Source organism: Heterocephalus glaber, unplaced genomic scaffold (assembly GCF_053883595.1).
Source record: "Heterocephalus glaber isolate CG9 unplaced genomic scaffold, H.glaber_assembly_v1.0 deba00000122, whole genome shotgun sequence".
Classification (NCBI taxonomy): Eukaryota; Metazoa; Chordata; class Mammalia; order Rodentia; family Bathyergidae; genus Heterocephalus; species Heterocephalus glaber.
In genome coordinates, this window is record NW_028258138.1 from 47,350,275 (window position 1) to 47,371,994 (window position 21,720).

The 21,720-nt window shown below is 36.6% G+C and overlaps 1 protein-coding gene and 1 pseudogene across 2 annotated transcripts in view; one reads left to right on the plus strand and one right to left on the minus strand.

Annotated features, from left to right (window-relative positions):
- Positions 1-21,720, minus strand: part of LOC101707766 (uncharacterized) — a 151,637-nt gene that overhangs the window by 96,174 nt on the left and 33,743 nt on the right. For both annotated transcript variants that reach the window (XM_087214228.1, XM_087214231.1), the window contains exon 2: positions 21,065-21,122. In XM_087214228.1, the coding sequence (XP_087070354.1) occupies positions 21,065-21,122 (58 nt within the window). The remainder of the gene's footprint in view (positions 1-21,064; positions 21,123-21,720) is intronic.
- On the plus strand, positions 16,288-16,754 carry LOC101707407 (charged multivesicular body protein 3 pseudogene; annotated as a pseudogene).

Consider the following 21,720-nt stretch of genomic DNA (forward strand, 5'->3'; position numbering starts at 1 on the left):
CAAATCAGCAAATGTGCATTTTGGTTTCAAGTAACAGAATATACTGCTAAAAATGGCTTTAAAATATTACTTTACAAACAAGAAGTTTGAAGGAAAATCTTTTCAAATTTTTTAGAGCAAATTTTCCATTGGATATTATTCATTGACTATAGTTTTGTCTCACTTTGTTCCTGCCTCACCTCATACCTTTGCTCCATAAAAACCCTCTGAGAAATGACATCCTGGGCAACCCACTTTTTGGGTGTTTCCCTCATCCCTCTGAGGAATGAGCTGTCTTTCCCTCAATAAATATTCCCTACTCTTATTCCTTCATTTCTAAAATTCATTCTTTGATTTTAGAGAACATGAACTCGACATTTGGGATATCTAGCAGGTTGGGTGTTATTCTGATTATTTCATAGATTCTAACGTTTTGTTTCATAGACTCTGCACAGTGGCTCATTTAGGTATTATCTTAAATTTTGCATCTTATTCCTTGCAATTGGGTATGCCTTGATTTTTTCCTCTGTGCATTGTCTTGTGTTAAAATTGCTTTTTATTCCAGTTTTGTATATGCTGCATTTGGCCTTAACTGCTAATGTTGCTGAATTTACTAGCATTCTTTGTTTTATAAAAACAACATGGTTAGGAAAAAGTTGTGTTAGAGTACTGCCTAGTGCATTTTAATGGTAACTACAAGTAAATTTAGAAAATGCTGTAGAATGGATCTTTTTTATGAAACCTAGTTTATGTTTAAGAAATATAAATGCCTATTAATAAATCATGGGACTCCATGATTTCTACCAGAGAAGAAAGAAACTGAAGCTTAAAGACATGACTGTGAACAGGTAATTCTCCATAAATATTCAGCCAGACAAGACTTGTTAGACACACCCCTAAACCTGATTTGACCTTCTTCTATGATGGTAGTTCCTTCATGGAAAATGGGACAAGAAGGGCAAAGTATGCAGTAGCGACTCTATATCAGACACTGGAAGTTCCTCACTTATGCCTAGGACTAGTGACCAGCAAGCAGAATTCATAGCTCTGACCAGGGCTTTACAATTCAGTAAAAGAAAAAACATCAATATTTTTTTCCTTAAATTCTTTTATTGGTACATTTTAGGTATACGATACATTTACATTTATCATTGGGTACTTGTACCTTCCTGTACATGATGTATTGGAAGGGTGGAGAGGGTGAAGGGAGGACAGGAAATGGGGGAAAAGTCAATATTTATACTGATTCAAAGTATGCTTTCCTTGTATTGCATGCCCATGAGGCCACATGGAAAGAAAGAAAGTATCTGACAGTCAATGGATCGCCCATAAAGCATCATAAGGAGATAGATGAATTTTTATCATCTGCCTATATGCCCTCCAAAGTGGCTGTAATTCACTATAGAAGACACCAAAAAGAAGTTGATGAAGTATCTCAAGGTAATCTACTGGCTGATACACCAGTAAAAGAAGGTGCTTGAGGACCCCCACAGGCTCTCCTCATTTAGGAAGGGTCCCTTGATCATACTTGACCCAAAAATTCTGTCAGAAATCAAGTGGACTCTCTCCCATAATTGTTCCTAATTGTGCTAACCAATAGAAAAATATTGTCTTTACATCAAAACTGTCCCATGGAGAGAGACAAGACCCACCAGATGGCCTGAAGTTATTCATAGGAAAGGGACTTTCTCAGGCAATACAACAGATAGCTAAGACATGTGAGCTCTGCCAAAAGAACAATCCTGGGATGTGAGGGCAATCTGCCTATGATATCTGTCACTCCATTGATCACCAGGGTTGATTTGGCTGATCTGGCTGATTAGGCAGGTGTCCCCTTCCTCCTTCACTACTCTATTTCATCCCTCCTGAAGCTATGCATTTGGTCAAAGAGGACAACCACCCTGGGTAGAGGAGGACCATTTCCTCCATCAAGGGTATATAAGTGGCTGAGTTCTCCTGCTAGAAACTCCAAACAAGCTCTCAAAAGAACAATCCTTTTAACCAGACCATAGCTTCTCCAGGCATACAGAGACATGGTAAATATCCTACAGAAGATTGGCAACTTGACTTTACTTATACACCAAAGAGTAAGAGACTTTAATACCTATTGGTCTGGGTAGATACTTTCACAAACTGGATTGAGGTTTCTCTTTATAGAACAGAAATGGCAATAGGAGGTAGTAAAGGTTTTGGTTTCAGAAATCATCCCCAGATTTGGACTTCCTAAGAGCTTACAGAATGATAATGACCCTTCCTTTAAAGCAACAGTCACACAGGATGTCTCTCAGGTACTGGGCATTCTCTATCACCTTCACTTTGCCTGGAGGTCACAATAGTCAGGAAAGGTAAAAAAAAATTAGACCCTAAAAAGACATCCTCACAAAATGTGTCAGGAGACTCACCCACAGTGGCTTCACTACCTTTAGTTCTTATCAAAATAAGAAATACACCTCAATTTCTAGGCCTCAATCCATTAAAATGCTTTATGGATGCCCTTTTTTCATGAATGATTTTCCCTTCAATAGAGAAACAGGTAACTTACTAAAAAATGTCACTTCACTGGCTAAATTCCAACAGACTCTTCAACAGCTAACGGAAGCTCAGCCTTGAGAAAGAAGATATCCCATATTTCAACCCAGAGGTTTATTTAGTACTGGTAAAGTCTCTTTCTTCATCATCTCTTTCCCTAAAACCAACTTGAGAAGGAACATACACCATGATCCTGTCAACTCCATCAGCTGTCAAGGTAGCAGGCCTAGACTCCTGGATATATCACACCCAACTCAAGCCTTAAGAACCTGAAACCATTGTGGAGTGTTAGCCAACACCTAAATACTCCTGTGAACCCATTAAAGACTTAAAAAAACTCTTATTTAAAAAGAGAACAAAGGCTTCAGATAAGTAATCTAAGTTGTCACTCTTAGCCTATTGACTAATCACCTCATCACTTAAAGAGAATTCCTTTCTAAGGTGAGCACAGGAATATGTAGAGTTATTACAACAAACATCCTATGTGGCCTATTCCCCTTGTCAAGTACATCAGGGCTTCCTTGGTGGGTATCCCCACTTCAAGGAGATGATTAAAATAAGATACAAGACTATATTGGTGAGACAAGGAAGAGTTCTATGGTTCATAGTGCAGCCCACCATTACAAGGTAACTGAGTGGCTTATAAACTACACCTTTAATGACCCTGGTCATAATCAAATTTTTTCTAACAATGCCACTGAAGCCTCTCTACAGGATGAGGAACAACAACCATAGATATCAAGATGCCTATTTTCAGATATGGGATGACTATATATGGTTAACCTGCACTATAGAACATCTTAGTAGAAAGGGCACCTTATATTTGGAGCAGAAAAATCACTCCTATTCTCATTGGCCTAACTCTACTAAATACATGGGATGGACACCACCTGAGCAGTGTATGTACATAATAACTTTACAGACTGAAGATTGGTTTACCACAAACTGGTTTAATCACCCTACAATTAGAGAGGAAGCATCCAGTGGCACTCATTGGTCTTATGGAACCAACTTGTGCCCCTTGATACCCCCTAGATGGATAGGGAGATGCACTCTGGGATTTGTGTAGTTACATGGCAGGAGTTCAAAAGCACCCACAAACCTGCAAACTTACCCTACCTACAATATCAATTGTCCAGAAGTATGTTTCACTGGTATGAGCACTTAGCTTCTACCTTATCCCTTCCCTAGGGTTAGAAGATGTCATACAACACATTGACACGTTAACTAATTATACTCTGTGGGCCTTAAATGACACCACAACTGGTCTCTCGATCCTGAATAAAATAGTAAAATTAATGAGGCAAGCCATCCTTCAAAATCAGATGGCATTAAACATTCTAACTGCAGAACAGAGGGTACCTGTGCAATTATAAAAGCTGAATTTTGTGAGCAAATTCCTGATCCCAATAGCTGTTCAAGATATTAAACTACAGGTTAATGCCATGTCAGATTTTGAAATCCCTTGGACCTTCCCCCATCCTCTTTGTGGGAGGCTATTACTGGTTCCTCCTGGTGGAACATTTGTTGGTTATATTCATAACAATCTTGTTGATCTTATTATTTGGCCCATCCATTCTTAACTATTTCTTTGGCCTTGTCTCCTCCAGATTTAAAGCTATACGTCTACCCATGGTGAGAATAACTGGCATCTATCAAGGGCCCCTAGATAGACTCTCTATAGAGTATCTCTGATTGCCAATCATAACTATGACCCTCGTCTGCCAAAAGAAGCTAGAACAGTCTTCACCCCCTTGCCCCCTAGGGGCAGTTAGGGGTACTTTTTCACAGGGGGGAATATTGTAGACAGCTAAATTAGATACATTGTAGGCAGTTAGGGGAGGGCCCTCTAGAGAGCCAATACAAAAGACAATTGAGACACATTTACTGAAGGCCAGGATTCAAAAAAGAGGAGCTACTACACTCATGTACTTCCCCTAGGGATGAATAGCGGAATTGATATTCTAAATAAGTATCAATCTCCCATGTGGGGAACCAAAACCTCCCTAGCCCATTTCTTCCCAGAAATCCTTGTTCAGTCCATACGTGCTTCCTAAATGACAATCGTCCCCATTTGATCCCCATTTAATCAATATTACCTAAGCAATTGTACTTGTAATCTTATTGGTTGATCATAGTTTTGCCCCATCTCATGATTTTCCATTGGATCTTATTAGTTGACTATAGTTTTGTCCCACTCTGTAACTGCCACACCTCATGGCTTTGCTGCACAAAAATCCTCTGAGAAATGGGGTCTTGGGCAACCCTCTTTCTGGGTGTCCTCTCCTGTCTTTTCCTCACTAAATATTCCCTAGTCTTAACCTCCACTGTTTCTAGAATTCATTCTTTGATTTTAGGGAACATGAACTTGGAGTTTGGGATATCTAACAGGTTGGGAGTTATAGTAGTTCCCTTATTTTGATTCTTTCCCTTATTTGAATTATTTGGAGGTCCACATACCATATTCCCTATCTCAGTAAGTTGCAGAACAGGGAATTTGAACTCAGGCATACCTGATTCCCAAAACAGCATTCATAATGTTATTTATTCAGCAACTTTTGGGAAAAATAAATTAAAATCCAAAGGAAGAGGCAAATTCATAAACACAGAATTAGCTAAGTTAAGTAAAACCAAACAAACTGAACCAAATGAAAAAAATCTTCATTTAAGTAGGGACCAAAATGTATAATAGATATTGGGAAATAGGAAGAAAATGTTCAAGTGGAAAGAACAAGGGAGGGGGAGGGAGAAAGGAAGAGAAAAGAAAGATGGAAACAAAGCTTTTTTAAATAAGGAGAGGAAGAGGGCTTGCAGGAAGAGAAGGGGAATGGGGAAGAAAAGAATTATTATGTTTCATGTGCAGATACAAATTCCCTATGATGAATGTGATCATTATGTGAATCTAAAACGTACAAATAAAATTAATTTTTAAAAAAGTAAATAAGTAAAGACTATAAAAGTAAATAAAATGGTAATAAGAAGCATAAGTTATAAAACTAAAGAACCTCTTGAGAATGTTGTTTGAATAGACTTTCAGAGAAGAAAAGCAAATAATCTCACTTTTGCTTTTTCCTTTTTTGAATAATTACAAATAAAGAAGATAAATAGAAAACAAAAACAAACCCTGAATTTTTGCAGGTAGCTATAATGGATATTTGGATTCATATATGTGGATTTAAAGCTATAGTTTATCATCATATTTTTAGTAATCAGTCAGCAATTAACTCAATTTATATCAATAACTATGGCTTACTCTGATACCCTGTTTTTCATAATTCTTGATCAGGCTTATTCTGTTCTTTGTAATTTTTCATCAGCACTTCCCACGTTTGTTCTTGGCAAGGCCTCTAACAAATACAATTAGCTTCCTTCTTCAACATTCCTCAGGAAGGGTAGATCAACTCCGATTCTGCACAGTACTCACAGTATAAAAATCTCTCAATGTGAGTCCATTTGCCAATAGAAAATTCTGTGACATACATACAAATATGTGTATATATACTGCACTTCTTATGACAGCTTTGGTCCATATCCTTAAATAAGTGACAATAACTGTCTTTTGTTTTAAAGTTATTGTGAAAACATACTGTGAGGCCTAACTAACTCCATTTTAAAGTTTGACTCCATCTTAAAATAAGACAGTGAAGTGGCCTTGACATAAATTCCACTTCACTGAAGTCAACTATTCCCCTAGTCTCCTTTGTGCCCATAAAATAATGATAAAATGTCCTTGCTGTGGGACAACAGATAAAAAAAAGAGACACAGCTCCTAACTCAATCCTCTGTCTGCCCAAAAAACAGATGCTCCTGGGCCCATTATCTATAAAACATTCTGTCAATGTGCTGATTGTTCCTTTTTCCCATAAACTCTACATGTAGCCACCCCTCAACCCCCCCCCCGATGTACACCCCATGCTTGCTAAATATCAACCAATCATGTAACTGCTAAATAGAATATCCCCAAACCTTGTGGTAGCCACAATAAAAACCCTGCTGGTTTAAAATTCGGGGCTCTCAATCCTGATCTGCTGCATCGGTGATGGTTGAGTGCCCCTGCTCGAGCTTGAATAAACGACCCTCGTGTGTTTACATCGGAATCGGTTCCTTGGTGGTCTTTGGGGACTATGCGATCTGGGCACAACAATACAGTATCTGTAGGTATCAGCAGTTAAATGGAACACATGAATAAAATGGAGAAGAGGGAAGGAGTCTCCTAAACAATAAATTCTAGAATAGACCAGAAAATATCGCAGAGCAAATATTTTTGCCCAGCCACCAACTAAGCCAGACTGTGGTCACTGATTGCATCACTACAGTTTACCTTCTCAGAGGACACATCCTTGTCCCTCTCCACTTGGGGATTTGGGTGCTGATTTTAAAGTCACAAAACAGTTTCAGACAAAGGGCTTTCCCAGAATTTCCTACATACCTCCCCTTTCAATGTCCATTCCTCATCCCCCACCCCGCCCCATCATACTGGCCTATAGTGGGGGAGGAGATTTGCTCTGGAGAAAAGGTTACAAAAGAACAAGTTTCCTCTGAATGAAGTACAGCAAGGCCAACTAGGAAATGCTGCTGGCAGCTATCCCCATAAGATCAGACATACTCAAGTGCTGATAGCCTGGGAGAAGAGAAATCAGAGTCCCTCAGAGAGCAGTAACACCCACAGAGCCTCTGTTCTCCCTGCTACATCCTTTGCCCTGGACATTAGGGCCTGTACTAGGACAGTGAATAGGAAAGTGTTTCTCAGTCTGTCTGGCCAGGCCAAGATAATGTGTTGGACAAGGTTTTATGATCCCTCTTTACCCACCTCTGGAAGAGACAGAAAGGTTCATAAGTTTGCTTGGCCTTGATTTTTATGACTATCAAGAAAGAAGTTTTTTTTTTCCATTCTAAATGTGTAATAGTCTCATTTAACACTTAAATCATAATCCAGTGCTATAAAGTTCAGGAGAAAGATGACTAAATGAAGATGTGAAATATATATATTTAATAACTATATATTTATTTAATATATATTTAATAAACCACAAATGTAGCATATATATTTATAAAAGTTATAAGTTTTATAAACTTTTAAAAATAAAAAGGGAAGACTTAGAAAGTAAGTAACAGACCTAGTTTTTATTCTGGTTTCCTTCTGTCCAAGCAGAGTAACACAGGACAAATTGGCTACCTTCTTTAAACACTCACTTTCTTCATCCTTAAAATGCAGGTGGTGATATAAACCTCAAAGGGATGCGAAGGTTTATGAGACAAAATGTCCATCAAGTGTACAGCACAGAGTAAGTGTTATGGCTTATATATCTAGATGTTCTCTCAAAGCCTCATAGGTAGGGCTTTGGGGAGTGACTGGATAATGGGTGTGTGATACTGGATTATACCATGGACTGGTTTAGTGTAATCCTGGGTGTAGGTGATTTTACTGAAGAGGGAAGACCCACCCTGGGTATGGGTGGCACCAATGAATAGGCTTGGAGACGGGATTGAATAAAAAGAGAAATTAGAAAGAAATCTTGCTGCTTCCTGCCTGCCTTCCTGTAAACTTTTTCTCCTCTTCCATGACCCTCTGCCATGCTGCCCTATCTTGGAGTTAGCCAACTATGGACTGAAACCTCTACAAATTGTGAGCCAAAATAAACCTTTTCTCCTTTAATTTATGGGTATTGGGTGTTTTGTCCCAGCTAAAAGAAATTAAGACAGTAACAGCAGAAATATTAGTTACTTTCACTTGCTCTAATCTACCAACACCAAAGAACAGATTTGTCTTTCAACAAATCAATAAACATGTAAATAAGGATCAAAATGTATAATTGATAATGTGAAATAGGAAGAAAAGGTCTAAAGGGATAAGGGAAGTGGGAAGGGTAGGGGAAAGGAAAGAAGGGGAAAGAAAAAATATGAGAAAAGAAAAAAATGGAAACAACGTCTTTGTAAAGAGGAAGGGCAGAGGAATGGGAAAATATAAGAACCAAGATACATCATGCAAAGGTACAAGATCCCAATGATGAATGTAACTGTATTGTATACCTAAAATGTACCGATAAACTTAATGAAAAAAACATTATCACTATTCTACTTTATAATCTAATTGATATAGGGACAGATTAGAGGTACATAAACAAAAAACTCAGATCAAGGTCCAGATGGCTGACAGTGGTAAAATCATTACATTCATCTGTGGCCAACATTATCACATGCTTTATGGCTGACAGTTGTAAAAGTATCACATGCTTATCATGTGCTTAAAAAAAGTACTCTACTATATCTTTATGAAAATGTTACACTTACTGCATGCTTAAGAAATCCCCAAATGATCTTGTCCCTCTTCCCTTAACAAAAGTTAAGACCCTGATTGACCTAACCCACATCGATCAGCAAGACAGTTTACCCCTATAAGTATAGGTACAGCTCAAACTCATTGGGTATCTGGAGTGTGATGCCCCCTATCTTGTAGAACCACTCTGCTGCTAAGATAGCTTCTCTTCTGCTTTCTCTGCATTTGCCACACTCTATTTTTTATTTTTATTTTTTTGATACCAGGGATCGAACTTGGGTCTTTGGGCTTGTGAGGCAGGAAGCAGAACCACTGAGTTAAATCCCTGGCCCTGCCACACTTTAAATAAACTTTTGCTTTGCAGTGTATCAGTCTTGACTCCCCTACTTTTTGCTAAGAGCCCCACTCCTTCATTCTTCACCAGAGTGAGGACAAGAACCCAAAGAGAGGCAGAGGGTCATTATGGGGGACTCCTAGCTTCCTGTTGTCAGAGACTCCCACAGGATGCAACATTGAGATATAATGTAATATCACACTGAACAAAATGAGAACAATACAAGAGTATTCATTAAGGAATCAATTGTGTAATATGTCCTTTCAGTTATTTAATTACAATTGCTGGAAAAAATGAAATAAAAATAGATTAGTAAGTTCTTCCATCAGGCAGCCCCCTTCGATTTTATAGAACCTCCGATGTATTCTCTGCAGTAAGAAGTCTAGGTGGAGATTAATTATATAAAACCTTTATTTACATGTGCCATATAAAAATAGTCTGAGAGGTATACTTGATGATATTTTAAGGGTGCTCCAAATAAAGTCCTACTAATCTCTGAGAATTAACACAAACTCTACTTCAAAAATTGAAAATAGAAACTAACTCTTTAAAAGTTCATGTGAGAATTAGCCTCTTCTTCTAACCCTCTTATAAATTTATGACAATTTGCTCCCACCTTTGGCCATCATAATGATTGTAAAAGTATTTTACATTGATAAATTTTTCCAATACTTGTTCAAAATTTTAAAACATCAAAAAGTTATGAAATAGTCTTTAAGCTCTCCCCTACTCCATTTCACTAAAGAAGCAGATACTCTACCAAACACCAAGAACCACAGAAAAAATAGAGAAAGAAAAGTAGAAAAAAGAAAAATACAGATCTTCCTTTGCCTCACAGATTGAAATTCTATAGGAAAAAAAACAATAACATATCAGATTTCCTAACTTTGTCTTTTACATTTGGGGTAGTTGATGAAAAATCATTTGCATTTTTGAAGATATTTTCATATGACTCATGAATCAGGATCCTCTTGTCCAGCTCATAAAATAGATGTTATTTGCCATCTCTTTAGAAATACTTTAATTTTAATTAATTGTGTTGATGCAATTTAGATATACATTATGATCACTTTCATAATATGGAATTTGTACTTGTACATGGTATATATTGATTCTTATTTTTTCCTGTTCCCCTCCCCTCCCTTCAATCCCTCTTCCCCTCATTATTTACCAAAGTTTTGCTTCCATTTTATCTTTCCTTTTTTTCCCCCCTTCCTTCCTTTCTCCTTCTCCCTTCCCTAGCTCCCTTTTTCATTTGAACATTTTCTTCCCATTTCACAATATCTATTATACATTTTAGTCCCTATTTATACTTTCAGTTTCTCACACCAGAGAAACAATGTGATTAGAAATTATTCTTTTAGATATCTCTGGAAAATTTTTCCATACCCTAGAAGATTACAATGTTTTTCCTGAGAATCAGACAAATTAATAAATATAACTGAAAGATAAAAATTACCACCTGGATATGAACTAAATAAATAAGCTCAGTCAAAATAAGTAAGAAAATAAAAATTGTATGTTACACTTGTTATATGCCAGGTGCTGTTCAAAGCATTTCATAATTAATTCATTTAATCTTCACAACAGTCCTCTGGAGTAGGTATAAATGCCCTCATTTTGTAGATAATAAAGTGGTGGAGAAGTAAAGTTACTTAGTCAAGGTCACAGAGCTAGTAAATGGTGAAACCAGGTTTCAAACAGGCAGCCAGACTGTCCTCAAGCCAGAGTTCCATCCATAACAGGGCTGAATTTTGAGCAAAAGTAAAATATTTAGTGTAAATAATGAAGTATTTTGTTAAACTGGATTTTTTTTTTTATTTGAGACAAGGTCGTGCTATGTAGTTCAGGCTGACCTTGAACTCTCAATGTAGCATAGGTTGACTCTGAACTCATGATCCTTCCACCTCAGCCTCCCAAGTGCTGGGATTATAGGGGTGTTCCAGCACACTCACTATTAAACCAGAAATTTCTTTAAATGTCAATACAGTGCTGTAAGCCTCTCTTGAAAGTAAATTCATCTAATTCCTTTTACACATTTTATGTTATGTACCAATTATATGTGTGCATGTGTATAGTATTAGTATTCTCTCTAGAGAAACCGAATAGAAACAGAACTAATAGAATACAAGCATAGATAGATAGATAGATAGATAGATAGATAGATAGATAGATAGATACTGTAAGATTTATTTTAAGGAACTGTCCTATGTAATCATGGAAGCTGGCACATTCAAAATCTACTAGGTGAGTTATCAGGCTGCAGATCTGGGAAAGCAGATATTGCAGTTCAAGTCAAAAGGGCATCTTAGATTTATATCTTACTTGGGAAAGATAAATCTTTTGTTCTATTTAGGCCTTCAACCAATTGGATGAGCCCCACTCATTACAAAGGCAATTAATCTGTTTAACTCAATTCTTATCATTTGAGTAATCATTAAAAAATCCTCTCACAAAAATAGGCATTATTATATAAAAATTTGTTTCACCACATATTGGGAACTATGATCCAGTCAAGTTAAAACATAAAATTACTGTATATATAATATATACACATCTATTATATACTTTCTCATTATTTAAATAAACTCTTTTCCTTAAGGATGGAAAATATTTTTGTAGTACTTCAAGATTACAAAGAGGAACATTTGAAATCACTGTTCAAGGGCTAATGATATAGAAAGCACTGGATCAAATTCTATCCTGATCACTGGACATGTGTAAGAATTTGTTTTAGGAATAAGTTCTACCAGACTTTGTGAGGATTCACCTTTCTTTTAAAGCCGGAGGACAAACAAAACAAAAATCAGATTCATAAGGATTTGCAAGTGAAATGATATATTTATGTATAAGATCCCTCCCCAGTAGGTATGCATGTTCCTCAGTAGGTCACATTCTAAATGAGCCACAGCTGAAAACAGGACGGTCAACATGACATATGGACTTCTATGGTTTTTAAAGGAAGGATAACCAGAACACACACACACACACACACACACACACACACACACACACACACAGATTAAATGGTTTAATTAAAGCCATGTGATTTCTACCAGACCATTTTGGGTACCCTTAGCAACAAGAACTTATCTACAGCAATGATGCCAACAGAACACTCTTCAGAAAATACCTAAATAACACATGGGGTTTCAAATGCAATATATTAAAACACATATATTCTCTTTATAATTTTAGTATAAAATAAAATATAAAAATAAATATTCATATCGATGCTTTCCCTTGTGATTGTAAACCAGTCACTTTTCATACATAGCATGAACAAGAGGCTAAGAGAAGAGTGGGAGGTACACAGCATGGAGGGCTTGAGAATGGCACCACTGCTCTTTTGTTTCACTGTATATTGCTGACCTTATGTGCCTGGTTAAGTGGCTTTGCATATTCTGTACCTGCAAGTCTGAGACACACTGAATGTGAGGAAAAAAGGGTAGCTACTTAGTTGAGTTTGTAGTTTTAATAATATACCTGCAAGAAATAGAGATAAAATATTATTAGAACAAGCTTTTATTTTCTAAAAGAAACTCCAGTATCTTCTGGCACAACTGAACATTTATTATTTAAAATATCCCAGTCAATGAAAACAATTTAAGATTCATTAAAACATATTCAATGTTTCTCTCCTAGCAAGGAATTAAGGTACCCATTAAAATCAAAATCAAAATAAATGTGGGAAAACTAAGAGGTAGGCAAGGACCAAAGGCAGCATTTGCCTGAGGATAGCTGCAGACTATCCTTGGTGACTTTCAATTTCTGGTGACTTTGAGTTTCTATGATAGAAGATAAAGTTCAGAAACCTTGAAAATTTGATGAGGAATACCAACTACATGAAGCTCAGACACTATGGTATGTGAACAATGCCCCCCTAAAGATGTCCATGTTTTAATTACCAGTACATTTGGCCATATTGTTACATGGCAAGTGTGGTGGATTAACTAATGGTCAATATGTAATGCCCAGTTGAACTAAATCAGCATGGTTTGGCGTGGAAGACCAACCTGAGGATTGTTACCAATAGCTGTAAAAAGAGAACCAGAGGGGAAGATCATGGGCTGTTGATTTGCTAGGAGAAGCTTGCCGTGGATGGTCGTCCTAATGTGAACATGGCTGTTCTCATCAGAGGAGGAGCTTGGGGGCCTTGCTGTCACTGGGAATGGCTGCAGTTCTTGTCAGGGGAGCTCTGAACTTCACCATGAGCATCACTTCCTGGCTCCAGTGTAGATCCCTCAGCCTGGTGGCACAAATCCTTCATCCCACCAGCATAGGTTTTCTGGCTTCCACCACTGGCCTTTGGGCCTTCCAGATGCAGATCCTCAATACAGACAAGCATGAGACATTGTTGTGAGCTGTAGGCCACTGGCTAGACTTGTGGAGGACATTACCTTGGACTCTTAAGCCTTTAGCTGTACTTGTGTGGGACATTGTTGTGGAATCTAGGCCCTTGGCTGGATTCTTTGGGCCTCTAGTGCGTGGTTAATCTCTTGCACTCCTTTGTATTTGACTTTTTGAGTAAATATCATAAAATAATCCTATAAATTTTGTGTCCTGTATTAAGTATATCCCCTTGCTAAAACCCTGACTACAACAGCAAGAGAGGAGTAATGCTGCAGGTGAAATTAAGGTTGCTTATCAGTTGGCTTTAGGATAAAAAGATTTTTCTGGATTATCCAGGACCCAATGTAATCACAAGGGCCCTTTAAATATGGAAGAAGACAGAAGGAGAGAATCAAATAGAGATTTGATGATGCTGTACTATTGACTTTGAAAATAGAGAAAGGACTTTGTGCTAAGGACTGTATTTGACTTCCAGAAGCTGGAAAAGGCAAGGAAATAGTCAAATAGCCCCCACAAACAATGTAACCCTGCTTACACTCTGATGATTTTAGCTCAGACTTCTGACCTCCACAACCACAGTTGGTGATAATTTGTTCCAATAGCAATAAAAAAGTAATACAAACCCCAAAGAAAAATATATTCCAGAACATTTTCATTATAGTATTGTTGAGAAAATTATGGTTCTGAAGATAGTAGAAAATTTTCTATAATAAATGTGGAGATGAAACACATACAACTATACCCAGTCTACACAGGGGTTCAACAAATACAAACATTCCTTATAGAATCAGAAGTAATGAGATGAAAAGCAGCACCCTACTCTGAGAAAGACAGGGCAAAGTTCATGAACAATGCCATTTGCTCTTAATGGAAAAGCTGAGTCACTAACCTGAAGCATATACATTTCTTCAGTCATTCTGCAGAATTCAAAATCTCATAAATAGAAATAGATGTCCCTGCCTGTAGTGAATTCCTTCCTTGTCTTTCAGGTGCTTTGATCATTTACATCAAATGGAAGAAATGATTTTTGTAGGTGAAGAAAATGATGCCAATTTCATGGCATCCAAAATATGAATGATGAGGCTTAAATAAGTGCTGAAGCTCTGGATGAAAGAACTGAAGATTCCTTCTGAGTCTTTTGCTGAAAGTGCCACTGCTTCCATAACCCAAGACATGCTTCTCTTCTTTGAAATCCATGGATATTTGGTAACACAACAGTGACTACATAGTTTAAAATTTCTCTTTCAAGAAAAGCCTAAGATTGTGTTTCTGAACACTTTTGTTAGAGAAAAGATTTTGTGGTGGATGCTATAGAGACTTCAAAACACTGAAGGACAGCCAAACAGTAGCTAGATTCAGAATGGTTCAGTGTTGGGGGTGGGGCTGTGAGCTGGAGTGTTAGCAGGAGAAACAGTATTTGCTTAATGCAGTGCTATGAAACAGCAAGTTGCATTCTCTTTCATGCCCTTACCCTTTATCTCTGTCCCTTGTCCAGTAATCTGGAACTAATATGGAGCACTGTTAGCTTTGTATCCTCCTCTTAGCTACTCTGAGAAATATCTTACCTGGATAGATCTTCTGTTTTTCTATCCTCACATCTCACCCATTATGATTTTCTCATTCCTCTGCTTCCACTTCCAGCTATTTTTGCCAGAAAGAAGTTCATAAACTAATACATGGAGGATATTGCATATAAATGATCCTGGAATTTTCCTTCCACCACAAAGGAAATAAGGTCCTGATGACTCAGTATCTCTCCTTGGCACACTTTCCCTGACTCAAAGGTTGTCTTTGTCAGTACCAAGTCAGTTCCAAGAATGTAAGCTGAAAGGTGGAAATGAAGGTGGAACATGAGAATTAAGAAAATGAAAAGGACAGAGGTTAAATTAATCTTCCAAACAAACAGGTAAAAGCATTCTGGAAATTTTTAGCAAATGAAAGTTGCTGAAGTAGTGTGAGTATGGGATATTTGTGGAAAAGGGAAAAAAGTGAAAGAATTCGCGCTGGGGTTAATTTAAAAAATCAACTTTAATATATTTGAAAAGTACAGCTGGGGAAGTTTCTCAGTGGTAGAACACCAGCCTAGCACCCATGAGGCTTTGGATTCAGCCTCTAGGACTGGAAAGAAAAGGTACAAACATTACAGCATAATTCCATCTTTTTATACTTTCATTTTTATTACTAATGGATATTTGATGTGGGCTTTTGTGAATGATACTTTATACATGATGCTTTATATATAAACCTTATGGTTAAGTTACACACTAAGTTACACATTAATGACCTTATCTAGATTGCACAATTTTATCAGACACTCCCACTTTTATCATTAAAATTTTTACATCCTGGAAACTTCAGTCTTTATCAAACTGGGAAGGTTGGTTAGCCTAAATCATTAATGACTAATACAGGCATTTTGAGTTATGTTTCCTGGGAGACCAGTAAGCTCTTGGGTTTCCTAAGAAAGCCTGCAGAGAATAAAGGAGAAACTATGATGAAATTTGCCCTTCAGTGGTATTTACAGAGATACTATCTTTTTTTCTAGTTGAAATACAAACACTTAGGGTAACTTCTAAATACCTCCTAAAATTTCTGAGGCGCTGACTTAGGATTTAAATATTTCTTTCTTTCTCCTGTCTGCAAGAAAAGACATGTACAGCATTCAGATGAAGAAATAATCTGGGGGAAAGACTAAAGAAGGAAGAGGAGAAAGAGAAGGAAGATAAGCATCAGCCACCCTTGTCCAGGTGACTGCCCATGACCTGCCTGGGCACAGAGAAGTGAGAGGCAGAGGACCAAGAGAGTTTAGTTTGCCATGGGGCTGTTTGGAAAAATCCACAAGAAATTTCCCAAAGAACTGGTCAGTTAACTGTCACTGAAGATAATAAAATAAATGAGCATTGTTGACAGGCAAATAAGAGATATTAAAAAAAGAAGAGTAAATGAAATAATCTGTGAAAGATGCTGCCAAGCAGGGTGAGAAGGATGACTGTGCAGTTCTGGCCAAGGAGATGTTAGGTCAACAAAGGCTGTGAGCAAGTTCTATGCATCTACAGTGCACATCAACTCTGTGCTCATGGGGATGAAGACCAAACTGTGGTCTTGCAAGTGGCCAGTTCTCTGCAGAAGAGCAGAGTGATGAAGGCCAGGCAGTCTCAAAGATGCCAGAAATCCAGGCCATCATGTGGGTGCTGTCCATAGAGATGATAAAGTCTGAGATTGGAGTACACTTTTGAAAGCACAGATGATTAAGAAGAAATGGAAAAAGGGCCGGGGATTTAGCTCAGTGGTTCTGCCGCCTGCCTCGCAAGGTCCCCACTTCAATCCCTGGTACCAAAAAAAAAAAAAAAAAAAAAGAAATGGAAGAAGCTGGAATGGAAATTGACAAAATCCTGTTTGAATGTACAACAGAGGCCATGAGAAAAACACCCTCTAAAGTGACTGATGCCTATTCTGAGGCTGAACCTAAAGTAATGGGTGCTTCTGAGGTGAACAGGAGAAAGAGGCCCTGGAGCCCATGTGAATTCAGCTGACCACGTTCTACTGCTAAGGTGAACATGCCAAGTACATATGCACAGGACTCGGAAGAGCTGCTATTACATGTATCTCTTGCACTACACCTCTGTCACAAGGCAAAGCATTTTGGAGGAGATTCTGTGCTAATATCTTTTCACTCTCCTAAGAGCTTTTGGGATCTCAAAGAGATTGTTTTTATGAAGGTGGTGTAATTAAATGCATCATTTTCAAGAATATAAATAGCCAACGTACCTTTGGGACAGGGCAGAGAAATCCTTTTTTCAATTTTTATTTGTCATTAGTACATATTTGCAAATTGCATTCCTCATGTGGCATTGGTACATGTATATAACACACCTTAATTCTTTTTTATACCTTCCCCTGCCATCTCTTGGTTCCCCTCCCTTTTGCAAAAGAGTGATCTCCCTGTCTCCTATTACCTATCTTTTGTTTGCTCTTTATTTATATTTTGGGTTTCTCTTATAGAGAAACCATGTGATATTTAAGCTATGTGCCTGATTTATTTTGCTTAACATTATGGTCTCAAGATGTGAACAATTCCAAATGGGTTCACTGCCTGAATGTTAAAAATTCCATACATTTGTGTGTTATTTGTGTGTTTGTGTATGTGTGTACAACACTATATAAGTGGATTTTAGTAAATTTCACCTTTAATACTTGGGGGAAAAAAGATGAGGAGGTGAAGAGCACAAAGAGGGCAATAAAGTAGGATGACATAAAGTGTAGTGTGTGTGTGTGTGTGTGTGTGTGTGTGTGTGTGTGTGTAAGCCAGTAGGTCCTGACTTAAAGCAAAAGTTCCAATTGGGGGTGATTCTACCCTCCATGGGACATGTGGCAAGGTTGGGGATATTTTTTGTTGTCACAACTGGAAGAGGCACACATTGGTATCTAATACCAATGTGCTAAACATTGAATGCTGCTAAACATCCTACAATGCACAAGATTGTCTTCCATATAAATGAATTTTCTTGCCCAAACTATTAACAGCACTAAGGCTGAGGAATTCTAACCTAAAGGAATGAATTAACAATGGACTAGCACAAGCCAGAAAAGTGAATAGGAAGAAGGTTGGGGATTCAGACTTCTTATCTGTTCCAATATATGTATCTATATAAATATTTATATAGATATGTATTGTATCTAATATATAATGTATACATTATATACATAATATATAATGTATTCTATACATGTATATACATATATAGAATACACATATATAGAATATATAGATATATGTATGTGTGTGTTTTACTTTTCTCTCATGCTGAGACAAAATACGCAACACCCAAAGTTAAAGGGGAAAGGTTTTATTAAGCTGACAGTTTGTAGAGGTTTCAGTCAATAATCTGCTGGCTCGAAGGCAGAGTGGCACATGGATGGCAGAGGGGATCACAAAGGAAAAACAGTTTATGGTGCCCACATGGTAGCAAAAGCAATAAGGGAACCTTAACAGCATCTTTCTGCCCTTTTTATCTTATCCAGAGTACCAGGATTAGGGTGGTACCAAACCAATCAATGTACGTACTGGTTTAGTAATCACTTAGTGATTACTAAATAATCAACCTATGACCGCATGAGGCTTTGAGGGGACATCTAGACCCAAACCATAAATATAAACATATATATAGATATATATATGAGAATATATTTTAGATATATATACTTAGACATATCTAAATTACATATAATATATAACATATGTAATATGTATATTTAGATATATTTTAGATATATATATAGAAATATATTGAGACACATATATTTAGATATATAGATATATTTAGATCTATATTTTAGATCTATATATAGATTTAGATAGATGTAGATATTTATATAGAGAATATATTCTATATATTCTATAGATACATATTTAGATATATTTTAGATATATATAGATATATTTAGACATATATATTCTATATTTAGATATATATATTTAGATATTTTTTAGATACTATATTTAGACATATTTAGATATGATATATTTAGATTTTTTTTAGTTCTATATATTTACATAGATATAGATATATACTTTTAGATCTATATATTTATGTAGATATATTTAGAATATATGTATAGAATATATAGATAGAATATATATATGTATATATTCTGAAAAGCCTTTTACTGATGTGTAAAGTGGTAGGGCTGGCACATAAATAGAATATTAAAAGAAATAAATAAAAAGGAAGACACAGATGCCAATCTCTTTTATCTGTCCAGGTTTTGGATTAAAACATTTGATACAGAATATAAAAATATTTTTCTCCAAGTTTTTCTAACATTAGGACAAAGGGTGGTACCCCAACTAAATCAGAATCTATGACATAAACTGTCAAATTGAATCAGCAGTTAGGAGAAGTGGATTTCATCTTATGAACATCAGAACCAGCTGATTCACTTACTCAATGCACATATGACATTTCTCCTGCCAAGATTCTTGAAAAAATTGGGATGCAAGATGAACATGCTACACTGCAGACAGGGACATCTATTTCTATTTATATATGTACACATACATAGAAAGTGGCACATTAACCTTTAAATGTTTTATTTAAAAGATTTAATAAGAAAAAAATTCTACCTAATTCCAGTATTTGTTAATTAAACCAAAATACACAAAACCTAAAACAGCTAGAAAAGTTCATATGTGGGTTAAACTATGATCTTTGCAGTTTGCTTTCACTGGTAGTCAACTTTCCACTCATAATTATCTAAACATAATCTAGATCATTTACACATTTATAACATTACATTCTCTTTAAATTAAAACCTGTATCTTCCTATTCTTAGATTTTATTTTTTACTTTTTAAACTTAAACTTTAAAAACCAAGACACAAACACACATATTACCCTAGACCTTCTCAGGGTCAGGATCATGATTATCATCACAGTCCTCCTCCTCCATATCTTGTCCCACAGGGAGATGCTGAGGGGCAAAAGCATGCACGACCTGTGCTCGCCTATGATAACCCTCCTTTCTTGTAGAATATCTCCCAAAAGACCTACTTCAGGCTGTTCCACAGTTAATTTGTTGTTTTATAAGTAGAAGTACACTTTCAAATAATGATAAAACATATAGCATAGTAACTATATAAGTCAGTAACAGCCATTTATTATCAAGTACTATTATGTACATAACTGTATGAGCTACAATTTTATTTGACTTACAGTGAAGTAGGTTTGTTTATACCAGCATCACTACAAATTCATGGGTGATGTATAGTGCTACTGATATAAGGCATACGATATAGGATATTCAAATAATCCAGATAATGTAAGGGAAATATAACTCCCAACTTGCTAGATATCCAAAATGCTGAGTTTATGTTCTCTAAAATCAAAGAATGAATTCTAGGAACAAATGGAGTTTAAGAGTAGTGAATATTTATTGAGGGAAAGATGGCTCCTGCCTGAGGGGCAGGAGGGGACACTCAGAAAGTGAGTAGCCCACTAACCCCATTTCTCAAAGGTGTTTTGAGCAAATCCATGAGGTAAGGTGGGCTCAAGGTGGGACAAAACTACAGTTAACTATTAAGATCCAATGGGAAATCACAAGGTGAATATGAGGTAGGGCAAAGCTATCATCAAACAAATGAGGAAGCAAGTCATGTAGCACGTATACACAGAATGAATAAGGATTTTCTACAAAGGAAATGGGCTTGGGGGTGGGTTAGTCCCCCACCCTGGTGATTGATACCATTTAGACTATCAATCACTGCTATTCACCCGTAGGAAAAGTATGTGGGTGCAGTAGTTCTTTTTTGAGTAAATGTGCCTCAATTATCTTCTGTGCTGAGAGCCTGGCCTTGCCTAACTGGCTTATAATATTTTCTAATTAGCTTAGCTATCTACAATAGTGTGATGTTCCAAGGGTTACAATATCAGAAAGCAGTAGGGATTTTTCAGCTCAATTATAATTTTATGGTATATGTAGTCCATTGCTGACTAAAACATTGTTATCTGGTGCATAACTTGTACATAATGTGCCCATCGTACTTTGTAATGTATGTATGGTAGATACTCATGAAGGATGTGCATTATAACTTACTTTGTTCTTGTGGCTGCTGATGGTAATAACCAAAGGTGTGTGCATCTTACACAGCTCCCTGAAAAGGGCAAATATTGTCAGTGATCACCTGGTAAACTCATGTTCTTTAGTAATTTTCCTGACCCAAATTTCCCATTAGGACCATTTCAGTAATCAATACTGCCACTTAATATTGCCATAATCCTTTGCCATTTATTTTAATACTGGTTAGACAACAAAGACAATATTTTTCTTTATCTAGAGATTGATATTTTGTATGTTCTGTATATATATATGTATATATATATAAAAGAGTAAAAACTGCAAAACACAGGAAATGTTCTTTTATGAACCACCACTAAGTACTGACTAAATGATGAAATAAATTTTCTTATAACTAAACAACAATATGGCAGTATACATACATATTTAGAACAGTCACACAAAAACAGGTGGATGAGTTTCTTTGCTCTTAACTGAGATATACTTTGGTTAAAAATCTTCCATTGTTAATAAGAACCACTTGGTTTTATAGTGCAGAGAACTATCCTGGATCTCCAGTAGGTAAGATAATTAGATAATTGCTCACAGCCTAAATCTCAAGGCCATTTATTGAAGGCTGCCAGATCAGAGGAGAATCCCTGGCATGTAATAGACCAGAAAAGTGCCTTGCTCCA